The sequence below is a fragment of the Hippoglossus hippoglossus genome, chromosome 24, assembly GCF_009819705.1.
Source record: "Hippoglossus hippoglossus isolate fHipHip1 chromosome 24, fHipHip1.pri, whole genome shotgun sequence".
Classification (NCBI taxonomy): Eukaryota; Metazoa; Chordata; class Actinopteri; order Pleuronectiformes; family Pleuronectidae; genus Hippoglossus; species Hippoglossus hippoglossus.
In genome coordinates this window covers 3,254,760-3,269,827 of record NC_047174.1, presented here as the reverse complement: position 1 = coordinate 3,269,827, position 15,068 = coordinate 3,254,760, and the positions used below count along the sequence as shown (strand labels likewise).

Sequence of the window (15,068 nt, the reverse complement as noted above, 5' to 3'; positions counted from 1 at the left end):
ATGGGTAGATGGATAGATGGATAGATAGATAGATGGATGGAGAGATGATAGATAGATAGATAGATAGATGTATAGAGAGATGTATAGAGAGATAGAGAGATAGAGAGATAGATAGAGAGATAGATAGACAGATAAATAGACGGACAGACAGACAGACAGACAGACAGACAGACAGACAGACAGATGTCCTTTATGAGGACGAGGAGCAGGAATGTGATCTGATGACACGTGCGATGCACATAACATTCCTCTCACTGTTCTATTTTTTATGAAATGATATATGTGATCCTTCCCGCTGGACGTCTCTGTGCAGCAGAGGCCACAAACATGAGCTCATCCCTCTTCAGAGGAAACAAGAAATGGAGAGAATCAAAGAGAGGGAGAGAGAAAGACAGAAAGTCCCAGTCTTCCACGTCCACATGTCAACAGATCACATTCCTGCTCCTCGTCCACATAAAGGACCAGTTATCCCTCTACACAATGAATCTATCTATCTATATATCCATCCATCCATCCATCCATCCATCCATCCATCCATCCACCTTCCTACCTAGCTACAGCCTAATGGATCATCTAACTATCTACACATGTGTAATAGGAATTCCACTTTCATACATTTTTGCTGCATCAAATAAACAATATTAAACTTGCACCTCCCTGGAGGACGAGTGGAACCTCTCTTGAACTCAATCAGCTCCACGGTCTTTGTTCTCCCTGTCGTCCATGTGTGTCCACGTATCAGCGGATTTTTCAGCCAACCATCTCTGCATCCACCTCGCATGTGGAATCGTTCATACATGCAATTACACATCAGAGCCGTCAGTCACATCTCGTACACGGCGCACACACGTCCACGTGCAATCATATGTGCGAGTCCCACACACGTCCAGCTCGGCGTCCTCCAGCTCTCTTCACCTGCGGACGTCTCAGAGGAGCCTGTTTCCACTTCACCTCTGTCACCAGGAGTAATAACACAGTTCACCCGTTTAAACAAATCTACAGTTTATTATTTCAGCAGTGCATATACAACATTTTTAGTGGTACAAAAATCTACAGAACATTAAGTAAAAAGTTGTGTATTTCTTTAAGCAAATGTATTTTCTTGACATGATCATGTTTGAGTTAAGCATTTACTCCTGTACGTTAACTCTGAAGCCCTTATATGTGTTATGACCAGCACAATGTAATAAAAACACACACACGTGTATATGCAGAAGTGCTCAGAGCCGTTATGCCAAAGTAGTACAAAGGTCTTAGTATAACCGAGTTTACATGAAAACAAATCCCTTTAAAAATCCTTTGGAGGAAAAAATACTCATTTAAGTGCACTTAGGTGTTCTTAGTTTGAAAGATAAGGCTTTAAGGCGTCATCAAACCACGTCACAGTCGTTCATTACCTGCTGAGCTCTGATAGACAGTGAAGAACTTCTGTCGAATTTAGCTGCAACACGAGGATCCAAACCCACCGGGACGTCACCCACTGGTTTAAGACCTCCAGAGACTTACTGAGGTTATAAATCAGGTGAGAAGTAGAGAAACTCTCCAGTGGGTGACATCTCAGAGGGTTTTCACTTGTTCCTACATGATGTCAATGAACAATCTTTAGAAATGGAAGGTGACATCTACACAAAGCCGACCTCTAGTCAACAGGAGTGAAATAAAACAGAGCTGAAGTCATGAGGGGTGCAGGATATACAAGTGCTAGCCCTGAATATCGACTGTTCTTGAAGAACCCTCGTCAGCTTCAGTCAGACCGAACGTTAAAGATGAAGAGGGTGAGCTTCAGGTGCTCTTCATCACTCTCTCCCCTGACTTGCAGCAACGCTTTGCAGAACAACTCCACTTCCGCCTCCTTACATCAAGCTGCATATTTTGGAGGCTGCCGGGAACATGATCCTCAAACAAGCCTTTGGAGTCACAGTCGGTGCTGGCGTCACTACCAGGTGCCGGCCGGACCCGTCTGGCAACACTTCACAAGATCCAGAACTCAGACTCTGGCTCTGAGAATCTTCAGAACTGTGAGAACACGTACATGTGCACATGCCCTCGTTTAATCAAGCGACCAAAGCTAACAGACTAAACACAAGAGTCAAGACGTCCTCACGTGTTTCAGACCAATGAACACCGGCTGAGGCCCTTTTATTATAGATCCAATTTCAAACCCCTGCCACACACCTCTGATTCAAGGTGGGAGGCTTTAAAATGGCCCCAATGCACTATGGGATATTAGTAATACCCATCGTAATGATGACACCATCAGAGCAGTGCCCTCTACTGACTGATTATCAGATTGCTGACAAGCTCTCTACGAAACAGAAATATTAAAGTCTCAAATGAATACATTACAGTCTGACTGAGTGTTCACTTAAAATGTTAAGACAGGCATTGAGTATATTCAGGTGTTTTGAAGATGATGAAGATGATGATCTATTTCTCATTTAATAGATTGTTTGCCCTCATAAAATATGCAAAAATAAAAGTCCAGCATGATTTTCCTGAGGAATTTTCGTGTTATGTCCAAAATCCAAATATATTCAATTTATAATGCTATTAGACGACTGACTCAGAAGCCATGGAATTGTTTTAGCATGAAAATGGGTTAAATGATTATGAAATGATCAAAGCTCTTCCCAATGAGTGACTTATTGGTTAATTAACACATTCAGCTCTAATCAGCTTTAACATTTTAAAGTATTATTGCTTTTATAAAACTGTTGTGAACAAAGTGAAAAATCTTCCACATCAAACAGAAGAAAGTGAAAATTAAAACTAAAAATCCTTCTGGTCTCAGGTGTAAAAGTTGTGATGTTTTCAACTATGCTTGTTTAATACAATACAAAAAACAGTATGTAGTAATGCTGACATGCATAAAAAGTTACTCCATCATAAAACATGGTATGAATTATACACGTTTTTTTGTTTCGCACAAAGACTCGAGTATTATCCAATAACATAAAACTAAAATCGTTGAAGAAATCCCCTGAAGGCAGACTTGATATATCACATTACAGAGGCCAAAGAAACATGTTGTGTGAGGCCGCCGTGACCTTTGACCCCCCGTCCACAAATCGAATCAGTTAATCCGTGAGATCAGAGGTGAACATTTGTACCACATTTGAAGAAATTCTCTCAAGATGTTCTGGAGATTTCACGTTCACAAGAATGTGACGGACGGATGAAACCGGAAAACACCAAGCCTCCGGCCGCTGGCTGTCGCTGCCGCGGAGCCGTAAAAATACACAACACAAACATGTGTCCTACCCACGATTCCCTTTTGTGTTGCTTTAACTTCTGTCAAGACTTTTTTAAGTCCCCCCCACGACTCCCCTTCCCTCTTTTCATGCTTTAATCTGGTTTCTCTGACAGAGTCGTGGTTTAGAAACAGAAACCACGTCAAACACCAAGACGGCCCGTTAACATGAGGTAGAAAAAAGTCATTTCTGGCCGCGGTCAAATTTATATCTGTATTCATACGTTAGTGGGGCGGAGACATTTTGATGGAGGACACCACAGATTATAAGAGTGAAGGGAATTTAACTACAAGCCCGTGGAGGGTAGAAAAAATCACGGTGCATGAAAAATATTCTCCCTCTCCATACATAAATCATGGCTGCGTGAAGAGACAGGTTCCTGCACATGTTCTGTTCCAGCGTGTGGTTTGGTGTGTTCTTTAAGCTCAGACGGAGACGTGAGCCAGGACACTTGGGAGGTACCAACTTCGCTGGATTTGAGAGGAGCTATAAAGTTTAAAACCCACTGAGAGAGGAGTAAAAATTAGAAGAAAACACTTGTATGTTATGGTTGGTTTAGTCTGTGTGTGTGTGTGTGTGTGTGTGTGTGTGTGTGTGTGTGTGTGTGTGTGTGTGTGTGTGTGTGTGTGTGTGTGTGTGTGTGTGCGCGCACTAATACTGAAACAACCCAACGTTTGGCAGTAAACACCGACAGACCCACTGTTATAAATTGTGCAGGGCAGGCATCCCAGCATCCATCTGTTTATACTCATCTGTTCTCTTTTCTTCATAATCACTTCATCTGTCAACGGCAGTGACTCTCATCCAATTCAAAACCCTGTTAGCTGCAGACTTGTACTTTCTTTACAAACATAAAGCACAGAGTAAGCAGTGGTTTGGTGATGAGCAGGTTAAAAGACACACAGATGTTACGGTTCAGATGTGAACAGATTACGTGACGGGAGAATGTTTAGCTGCGTTTTTTTAAAATTCGGGTATCAGGGCTGAAAAATCCCCAGATGACTGTTAACTGAGCGACGGGATATGATGAAGCACAAAAGCCATTTCTACACGATACGGAGAAGAGCAGCTGCCTGTAAATGAAACATCAGTTCACCAGCGGTCGTCCATCACAGTCTAATCGGTTTCATTATGTGCCGTTTCAGCTCGTCAGCAGCTCGGAGACGACGGCTGATGAAGAATTCGTCAAATCAGTTTTTTTCTCCACACTGGAGGGAAAACAAAGCAACCAGCTGATCTCAGATCAGCCTCTGAGGGCAACTTCACAAAGCTGACCTTTGACCCTTCACAGGTGAGCTCCGGGATCCAGTCTGATGAAGACTCCTGTTGGTTGATCAAAGAGTAAAATCTCTCACTACGCAGTCAATAAAACCAGAATTTAGTCTTTGCATTCGCCCCATGATTCAGTCTCTAAAAAAAGTCACCAGCGGGACGTTGTTCACCGTGAAGCGGCTTTAAAAAGGAAGGCACAGTTTGAGGAGACGTTGAGCTGCCGCTGCAGCAGAAGCTGGATCGACGCGGTTTAGACGGTGCAGGTGACGCCAGCGTCCTCAACGTGGCCGCAGTTGGTTTTGCCCCAACCAGGAAAGTTGCACTGGTGGATGGTGTCCTCCGTCCCTGTACACGCGACGTCGTCCATCCAGATCAGACCAGTTCCTGCACAGAGAGAAGGACGGCGTTACAAAACGGGTGAAAAGCATCAGAGGGAGCGACGCACTGTAAATACCCCAATCAGGCAACGCTAACTTTATTCATATTGTCATAATGCCACTTCACAATAAGCTGTAGATCATATCTCATATCTCTTGTTGGTCCACATCCGTACGAAGCGATCTGGGTGAGACGATGCAGAGAGAGGGGGCGTGAGTCGAGTCCATGAACCAGTTCCCTGGCCATGCTTTTGTTTAACTTTCCTCTTTTCTAACATCTGTGTTCTTTTGTCTTTTGCTTCCTTCTCTGTCCTGTTTTGGAAAAATATTCTGTCCAGTAAAAACACATGTATAAATACAGAAAAACATGAAGATCCGCTTTCCAGGAAACTCAAAAACAAGGCCACCATCTCCGCTACAGAACATATGACATGTGGAACGCAATGAATGAAAATGATCTAATCCTGCAAGTTTTCATTATAATTATAAATATAATTGCAGCGGCCCAAAACAGACTTCACATCTGGACTCGAACAGCAGCTGTTGAACCTCCGTCGTGTCTCTGACGGCTCGTTCATGCTTCACTTTCCCTCGTCTGTGTCAGAGAAATGAAACCGGAGCCAATGAGACTGAACACGTTGCCTCTCTGTGTACACACACAGTGTAAAGGTCATAAACACAGACTGTACATTAAGATAGACGACAAATGAAGCATCTCCATCATGTTTCTGGTGATATAAAAACATTTTGCGGTTGCATTAACATGAATTTTCCCAATCTTGAACTAATCTTTTCTGATTATTCTGCTTTATAAGAGTCTGATTGAGACACAGAGAACTGCGAGTGCTTCCTCGCAGACTCCTGCATCAGATAAAATCATATCTGGTAATAAAAGCGTCCCAGCTGCTCAGCAGACCTTTTGGCAGGACGCTTTCTCGCAATAAACTTTGGATCCTGTTTGTGAAAGCAGAACCACTGGAGAGTTTCAGAAAGTCCCGGACACTCTGGGGTTTGAGAGGATACTCAGCTGCGTGAGGGAACAACATTCGGCTGCTTTCTTCAGTTGAACAGATTCTGAGGATTTTAAGCCTCGTTTGTGAGAGGCCGACTCGTTAATGATGCATTTTAAGCAGCATCTGGATCCTCGTCGAGGAGGAGAGAGAAGCTGTCGTCTCCGCTGCTCGCCTCTAAATCACAGCCGTTAATCACACGGGGCGGGAAACTTACGCCACATCTCTGGATGCTGGATTTCAAAATTAAAATGTGGAACTATTGTCTATTGCCTGCTTCGTCTAGACTAACCCGTACATGTATATAAATATCTGACATAGCTTTTGTTGTCTGGAGTGCAAACCCAGCATCTTCCTGCATCAGTCCCTGAACTTTTCCTGCTTCTTTCATTGGAAGCGAGTTTCAGAAAAGCCACTCAAACTGCCGCAGCGTGTGAAACGAGCCCGTACAGACGTGTTGTGATTCATGAATCTCTCGCTGCAGTCGACCCTGGTTCCCTCGTTGTGTTTTATGTTGTGTTGTTCCAGTGAAACTTTGCTCAGAGGAAGAAAGTTGCTTTAAAGACCCGTCTAAAACAACTTCAGTGGGAGTCAGCAGTAAAGAAACCTGATGGAGACTTTAACATTTGTGTGTTTTTGTGTTTTGGAGGACGCTCAGTGTGAAATATGTTTTTTGAAAGTGCAGACTTGGGTTCGGGGAAGTTTCAGCTTGGCGTGTTTCTGTTTTTTCTTTTACTACATTAAAGCTCAAGTTGCGCAACGGGATATTAAAAGAAAAATAAAACAGCATGAAGTTTAGATCATCATTGGACACATTCGCTCTCAAGTGAAAAACAGACTAACAACATTAAAGTCATTTTGTATTTACATTGACCCCCAAAAAATCCAGAGTCAAATCTCTCTTTCTCAAAGAGTTTTTGTTTGGCTCGACATGCGACGCCAGCCTCTTTACTCCCTTAGAAACAAAACATGGGAGAAATTTGAGGAGGAGCAACAGAGGATCCAAAGGTTGCATTTAAAAGTTGATATATATCTACTAATTCCAGAAAACTACAGAGATGTCTGCCTGTATGAGCCGATTTGTTGCTATTTGGACACACAACATGTTTTAAGATTAAATAACTTTAAATAAACAGGTGACCAGCGCGTTGCAGCAGCGACTGGGACTCTTTAACGTAATTGACAATGTGCATCTACAAAAAAAGGGAAGTAAACTAAAAGTATTTGTTTTGGTCTCGATGATGCATATTCCTGCAAAAATCTGACCCAAATGCTGCATTTACAGGTCGACATCTAAATAAAAAAAAAAGGAAAGTTCAGCAAATCATCATCTCGGTCACACCATGTGCTTCTAATATTCAAAAACCCAACAAAGAGACATCAGCTGACACTTGACAGCAGCATGAAACCTCACAGACCCACGAGCCGGGCAACGTGCACGAAGCTGCGTCCAGCCTCAGCTGCTCAGTTGGACTCGGACCTTCAAACTGTTTACTCAACACACACTTACAGAACTGTTTACAGGCTGAGGTCACAACAACCGTCTTACACTTTCACACAAACAGGCGTTGAGTCGCTAAAACACCGTGTGTGATCTCAGGGTTACACCCAGAGATCATTTAGAAAAGAGTCTCAACATTTCACAGGGATTTGGAGGATTAAGAGAACGAGGTTTGGTCTGTTTGCACAAAGCAAAGTGAGACGAGAAGAAAAAGAAGGTGAATGACTCATCTGAAAACATAAATTTAAATTTCAGATTATTCGTTTTAAATTGAGTGCAGCCGTGCTGTTAGTCACTGCTGTTGTCTGGAGCTCGTCCCCTGGAACAAAAGCGTGTTTCCCCCCCAATTTTCCAGACTCAGTGGTAACAAGACGTCCTGGACGGAGGCTGAGTGATGTATCGTGGAGAGAGAGGAAGATGGATACGACTTCTGAGACTCTTCTTGACGACATCTGGCTCACACGACTTTCCTCATAAAACCTTAATATTAATCCCTGCAGCGTTGTAGGGCACCGATAAAATAACACCACTCCACGGCAAAGAACGAACCTTCAACCAGGAAACATCACCACGGACGTGTGCCGTGGGAAACGATATTTCTTTTTCATTTCCTGCTGGAGTTTTCTACGCTCTTTATTCTAAAACATGGTCACTGATCCTTCAAGAAGTCGCGCGTGTTGAGCGTCTCTTACCTAGTCCGAAGCGTCCGGTCTTATGGACCTCAGACGCTCCTCGGTATCCCAGCATCCTGCACACCACGTCCCCGTCCTTCTTGTCCCAGACGTCGTCACACACCGTCCCCCAGCGGCGTTCGTGGAAAACCTCCACGCGGCCTTCGTGAGGACCCGACCCGTTTACCAACCGCACCAGGGTCTCCTCCACTGCAACACAAACACAAAATGTGTGTTTAGCAAAAATCTGCATATTCAAAAAAGACAAATTGATTGTTGTAAACATTTGTTTAGACAGATTTTAACTGAACTCACACTGAGAAGATTGTTTCCCTTGTGAGTGTTTATACATTTAATGAAGTGCCATAATTCAAACTGATATGAAAACACACTGAGATGAACAGATCGAGCTTTTTCCTGAGCCGTGGGAAAAAGTCTTTGATTCAAAATGAATACTAAAGAAAATTACTCTGAGGTTTTGGGTTTCGAAGTTGTGTGTAAAAAATGTTTCACTAATTGCTGAACATGGTCTGAACAACAAAGACACGTTAACCCAGCGATAATCTCACAGACCAGTTAAAGAAATGATTTACTCCACTGGATAAACATCTGTTAAAGGTTTATCCGGTCACTTTATTGGAAGATAAAAATAAGCAGCTGTTGCTAAAAAAGATGTGAAAACACGAGGAGAGACAACAAGCGTGTGAGAATCAGAAATGTAGAATGAAAAGAGATGAAGAAACATCATAAAAAGAGGTTTTGAAAATGCACAGGAAGAAATTAAGAGAAGTTAAGATGCATGAAAATGAGACGGGGCTCGGTGCTGATGTCTCCTCTTCCTGTTTGTGTGTGTGTGTGTGTGTGTGTGTGTGTGTGTGTGTGTGTGAGTATTACTACCTACACACACACACACACACACACACACACGAGGCTGTTGACAACGTGCTGGAGAGTGTATCCAGACGCATCATGTCGACAGGATATCAGTGTCATCAGACCATCATAAACTTTAACTGTGCAGCATTTAACACTCATTATACAGTGAAGCACTTCGCCCTCACTGGCCCATCATAACTTAATATCCACCGTAACATCAGACTGCAATATCTGCTGCACACATTCATATCACAGGCAAATCAAAACCAGATATTTCAACTTCCTGCTGCTCTTTCTTTCAGACAGGACTGAAAAATAATGAATAATCCCCCGAGCAACGAAGCCTCCAACAGGTGGATCCTTCCCGAGGTCAAACTATCCCAGGATGCACTGCGCAATGACTTGATTGTGGAGGACGAGACCAAAACAAAATGTTCCAGGGACCAGATGTCTCATGTCGGCTCAGACTTCACGGTCTACACGGCTCAAAAAGGCCAAAAGTGGAGCGTCTTAATCGTCCCCTGGGGGACATGGAAAAACTAAGAAGTTAAAGTACATAGTTAAATAAAGATTTCTGTCATTTTAGGTCATTCTTATCACACTGATGTTTGTTCAAGTGTTTATTTTTCCAGTAACTAATAAAAATATTTAATTTCTGGTTAGTGGGAGGAAGTGGAGACGTATCGTCCATCTTTATAAAAGAGTCCATGGGAAGAAGCAAAAGCTTGAGAGGCGTCGTTAGAGCAATTCAACACATCATTTGGTGAAATCATTTGCTAATGTAATTCACACTTGCTTCCAACCTGACTCATCATAAAATATCCACATGTCAGACCTATAAATTTCATTTTTTGGATGGAAATATAAGAAAATTAAATGTGGCCGTAATTTCAGTGTTTGGAAAATTTGCCTCAAATCGCTGAATTCAACCAAACACCGAGAACTTTATGTCGTTAATGACTTTTTCAGGTTGAGCACAGTGACGCTAACGGACAGAAAAGTTAGAAATCAAAACAAATACTTCTTTAAGTTCCACGTTCCCCTTGGACAGCGGTGGGTCACCAATAAATAGACACATTCACCAATTTGGACTAAACTTGACATTTCATAACGAGCCTTGAACTCTTTGCCGCGAAAGCAGGGGAATTAATGCGAGATGCTATAATGGAGTGTTTTCATCCAGGGGAAACCAGAGGAGAGATGTTGGTGCTCGTCCAAGTGGGTCGAGCAGCGGAGGGCGGACGAGCCGCGGCACCAGACCGTCGATACCTGACGAAGGCCAGAATATGGAGTGATCACATATTACAAATGTTTATGTGGCAGAAAGTCAGCGAAGGAGGGAGGGAGGGAGGGGGGGGGGGGGGGGGAGGGAGGGAGGGGGGGGAACGAATGGCTTCAGAACAAGAGTTAATCGGCTCCATCTGTTTGTGAAAAGTTGCTGAAACTCAGATTTTATCGTCTTTCACGTTGCTCAAATTTCTTCTTTTGAATCTCGCACTGCCTGATTTTTTTGTATGCATGTTTCTAATTAGATTTTCTTTTTAAATCTGTGTCATCTTTGTTGTTACATTCAAACCAATAGTTCAACACTTTGGTAAATACGGTTAATATAAAGCATCAGCCAATTAGCTTAGCTTAGCATAATGACTGGAAGCAGGGGGAAACGATTAGCCTGGCTCTGACCCAGCAGAAACAAAAATCTGCCGACCAGATTCTCACACGTTCACTAATTGACACCGTGTAAAAGACTATTAAAGAATAAAACTGCGTCTGATTCTGAGAATGAAACTGTAAATAACAGAAGTGATTGATTCATCATGTGCATTCCTGCGTGTGTCTGCAGGAAATTAGAAATGTGGATCATTTTTATTACACAACGCTGCGGAGGAGTTGTGTTGTTGTGTTGTGTTGTTTTAAGCGACAGGTTCAGAAAATAAAAGTGAGTATAAATCAAAACTGAGCAGGAATGAAGAGTGGAGAATAATCATAGTTTGACTTATAGAAATTGTGTTAAAAAGGAAAATAACCGTATATTGTAAATCTTAAACTCTGGCTTCAGGTGAACGTGCACGTAATAATAGTAACATGGCATTTTCATGATCCTGCGTCCCGGGGGTGAAAATAAATTTGTCATTAGAGTCGAAACTTGAAATCCTTTCCAGAGCTGCACTTGGCCGGCTGATACAGATCCTGCAGTGTAACAGCATCACGGCCGTGAAGCTCTGCAGGTGTGTGGATCAAAACGGAGGCCAAGTCTGAAACGAGGTGTGGTCCGAGCGAGGGCGCGCCAGGAGCAGGGCTGTAGGAAGTAGGCGAGGGGGCTTAACGCCTCTGGCCCACGTTGGTTTTAAGTCACGGATCCCAGTATCCCAGTAATGACTACTGAGCCCTCATGGCTCGCAGCTGGTGTGATCCCACCGCACGATGGTGTCTAGTTTTCTCGCCTGGGACATAAAATGAAGCATCTGGAAAGATTTAGAAAAAAATCATCTGCAGAGACACAGAACAAAATTTGGCTTCATCAGCCAGCGAGCTGCAGCTGAGAATACATTTTGATCAGCTTGTATTTGAGTCGTAGAGGCTCTGGTCCTCTGCTTCAGGTTCGTGTCTGGTGAGAAAAGAGACCTCACCCTCGATTAAAGCAACATCAATGCAGAGAGAACAGATGAAAGTTTTCTCTGTTTCTGTTTTGCACTTTTCAAACGACTCCAATCTGGGCTCCGTTGGTTCTCTCTCACCCAAACACCCACCAGAGCCAAAGAGTCGGATCACTTCGGTGACGCCGTCTCCTAAATGGTGATTTCAACTTGTGTGGATGCCCGACACGAATGTGCATTTCACACAGAAACGTCTGGGGGTCAGTGTGCTGCTCGCTCTGCTCAGCACTGTTTGCTTTGAAGGGTAAAAAGATCCCAGTCATGCATCAGAGGGTCGATGACAGAAAAGTGCATCACACGCCGATTCAATATTTCTGACAGCCGGCAGCATGTGGTCTCACTTTCTCCAAAAACATCAAACATTCATGTCTTGTAAATGATGTGAGGAGAGAAACCATCTCTGACGGTTCTGTAACGAGCAGAGTCAACAATCACGTGCTCGTGTGTTTGACGTAAGCGGCGCCGCGTCGCTCACCGCGCGGAGAACAGACGCGATGATGTAACCAGGACAGAAAATGAGGAGGACTAATGTTCTCCCTCCTACCTGACTGCAGATTGGCGGTTTTTGTACGAGGTTTCAAATTACCGCCACATGACATGTGCTCGCGTATAATGGTTTTCGAAGGCTTTTGATGTGCACGAGGCCATGTGGTTGTTCTTCGTGTGGCGGAAACCGTGAGATTAGAGCGAGAGGAGAAGCAGATCTACGGATCCTTTAAAGTGGCCCCAGCTCTCCGCACAGACCGGCAGGTGGATCAGAGACGTACGAGGTCCCGTAAAGTCACCAGCTCGTAAATCTGTGATTCTCTGTAGCCGACTGTTGAATGTGGATCATATGTCCTGATGTACGGTTTGTGTTTGTTCATGTTACATCAGTGGAGTCCCGGAAGGATCTTACCTAAATATTGATGGTATTATATATAAATCACGTTAACATAACCATAGTTGAGATGTTGAGTGAACCGAAAAAAAGGATCTACTTACTCGAGTGCTTGAGTCCAGATTTAATATTTTCATTTCATGCCACGTAATATTTTAACTTGAAGCCAAATTCAATGTGGCTTCAATATAAATACCTTATTCTACTCTAGTACTTTTAATCTGATCCTTTTAGTAGTTTCCTTTTACGATTTAAAGCTGCAGATGCAATCACGGGTTCTTTGTTTCACTCGTGCTCACAGATGTAATGTGAGGGAAACTCTGACTTCATTGTCTTCTCATGAGGTAAAATAAAAGAGAAACCTGCTCGATCTCCGTCACACTGGCCCCCAAAACACAACAAATCCATTCAAAATGTATATTTTTTCAACTTGCCACAGGTCACGGGGGTCACGGTGGATGTTTGTGTTTAATTTTCCAGCAGCTACAGGACTCAGGTGCAAACAGGTAGAAAAACAGGAGAGGAATGAGTTACTGCTCTCACCTGTTTTCTCTCCTCGGTCTCCCCGATCCCCCTTTTGCCCCCGTTCTCCTCTGTCACCTGAGGAAAGAAAAGACAAAGAGAGAATTATTCAAACGTTACAGGAGCAGAAATTGAATCTTACATGACCCCTATTAACAACATTTCAACCACAGATGGATTTAACGTTAATAAAAGACCTTTTCTAAACCCATTTCCTCTCGTTTATAACTGCTTAGCAGCCTCTGAAATAGCTGGTTCTGTAACCGCCTGCCTGAGATGTACATGAAATGTAAAAATAGTGGACACCGCTCTGCATCCTGTGCTTATTTTAACTCTAAATGTCGGGGCGGATGAGGTTTGAAAGAGAAGTAGGCGTAAGAGAAAAGATAGAAGTATAAACCACAGTAAAGCCACTGTCAAGGTATGTTTTTATTTTGTTTTTTACAGTGTTTGCTTAGTGGAAAAGTTAATGCATCGCAAAACCACAGAATGACTATAAGTAAAAATCCATCCATTTGTGGTTTCTGGAGAATTATGCTACGTTTACGCACAACACCTCCGTCCAACCAGACGCCTGGAGACGACTTCGCCCCGTTTGTTTTCATTTCAAAATATGATTCTGTTCCAAAGACACAGAGTCCGCGTCAGAGCCGCTCGTTGCTAATTTTCAGGTTTGAAACCACAAGTCTGGTTTTGCCATGAAGCTGCGCGAGGATCAGCTTCAAGTTCGGCATTCGTCCCACCTTTAATTTGCTTTGCACGTCCAGGACCGCAGGGCAGCGGCCGAGGTGGCACTCAGTCGCATTTAGTGCACGTGCGTCCGTGTGTGATTAGTGCAGCAAACACTGCACCCCACCCTGTCTGTGGCGTCCTGCGCTGTTAGCATCACCTCAGTTCTGACCGCATCCTTACAACTAAATAACACTGCAGGAAAAAGAAACACATCACTGATCCACTGCTGAGCCGCAGGAGGCCACAGATGTGTTTGATTTAAACCTGATTTTAATACACGATGAATCTGAATGTCTGGGAATTTAAATACTTAAAGTTTTACTAATCACAACTTTTAGCTCCAGGGACTTTCATCCAGACTGATTCATTTCAACGTCCAGTAAATTCACTGCCACGAGATTGCGTGCAGACTTCCACTGCGTCCAGAGGATGAAGACTTTTCCACTTCATTAATAAGTCAAACTTTTCACTTATCCAGTAAAATATCTCAGAATCAGACAAAATATTGTACAAACGTTTATGTTTTCAGTCACATTTTTATCTGGAGAGGTCAAATTATAACTTTTTAATCCTAGACTCTCATAATTTTATTAACATTTATCCTTTATTCCTAAAAGCTGGTCAATAAGAAATATTCCAGCTTTAAGCTCTGCAGATCTGTGATGCTTTAAATCCAAACACCTCTAACCCCCCCCCCCCCCCCCCCCACACACACTCTCCATCTATAAAAAGAAACCACGAAGCCCCCCCACGCTGTTTTAACAAGCTCTTCAGGATCCCTCCTCTCTTCACAGCTGAGCGACTCCTGACTCCGAGGCCACGTTCAAACCAGTCGCTCTATAAACTCTTCACTGGTTTGTTGAAGCCACCACCACCGGGACCCAGATGGTAGAAGGCACAGACACACGTTGTCGCTCTCCACTTGTTGTGTTCTTCTTCTGTTTGGAGCTTTTCTTGACACGATCAACCCGTCAATCAGACAACGTGTCCAGTGTCGGGGTTTTATTGAAGGCGCTGATCTCGGATGTGACAGGAACCATAATAAATAATAATAAATAAAACTACGGTGGAGTCATGGTTCTTCAGTTTTGAGCCGCAACGACAAAGCACAAGTCGACAGCTCGGCCGGGGTCGAGGTTCAGAGAACGAGTGAGTGACGGCAACACCGGAAAAACTTCAGCCAAACCCAGATCTGATTGGCAACAGCTGTTGGCTAAACAAACACACATATATACACTGTGACAGGTTGACACAAGACAGAGTGCAGCGCCTTATCATGTTAGTCATGGCTATGATTCCCTCCACAGAGCGGTGTGTGT

The 15,068-nt window shown here is 43.4% G+C and overlaps 1 protein-coding gene and 1 long non-coding RNA gene across 2 annotated transcripts in view; both read right to left on the bottom strand.

Moving 5' to 3' along the window:
• Positions 1-990: 990 nt before the first annotated feature.
• Positions 991-2,646, bottom strand: LOC117758041. Its single transcript, XR_004613224.1, has 2 exons — positions 1,755-2,646; positions 991-1,718 (listed from the first exon to the last, which is right to left on the bottom strand). It is a non-coding gene; the product is annotated as an uncharacterized LOC117758041 (long non-coding RNA).
• Positions 2,647-4,271: 1,625 nt separating this feature from the next.
• The window catches only part of scara5 (scavenger receptor class A, member 5 (putative)), a 49,366-nt gene continuing 38,569 nt past the window's right edge, over positions 4,272-15,068 (bottom strand). Inside the window, exons 10-12 of the mRNA XM_034579354.1 lie at positions 13,039-13,095; positions 8,104-8,292; positions 4,272-4,907 (exon numbers count right to left, since the gene is read on the bottom strand). Of these exons, the coding sequence (XP_034435245.1) occupies positions 4,774-4,907; positions 8,104-8,292; positions 13,039-13,095 (380 nt within the window). The 3' untranslated portion in view covers positions 4,272-4,773. The remainder of the gene's footprint in view (positions 4,908-8,103; positions 8,293-13,038; positions 13,096-15,068) is intronic.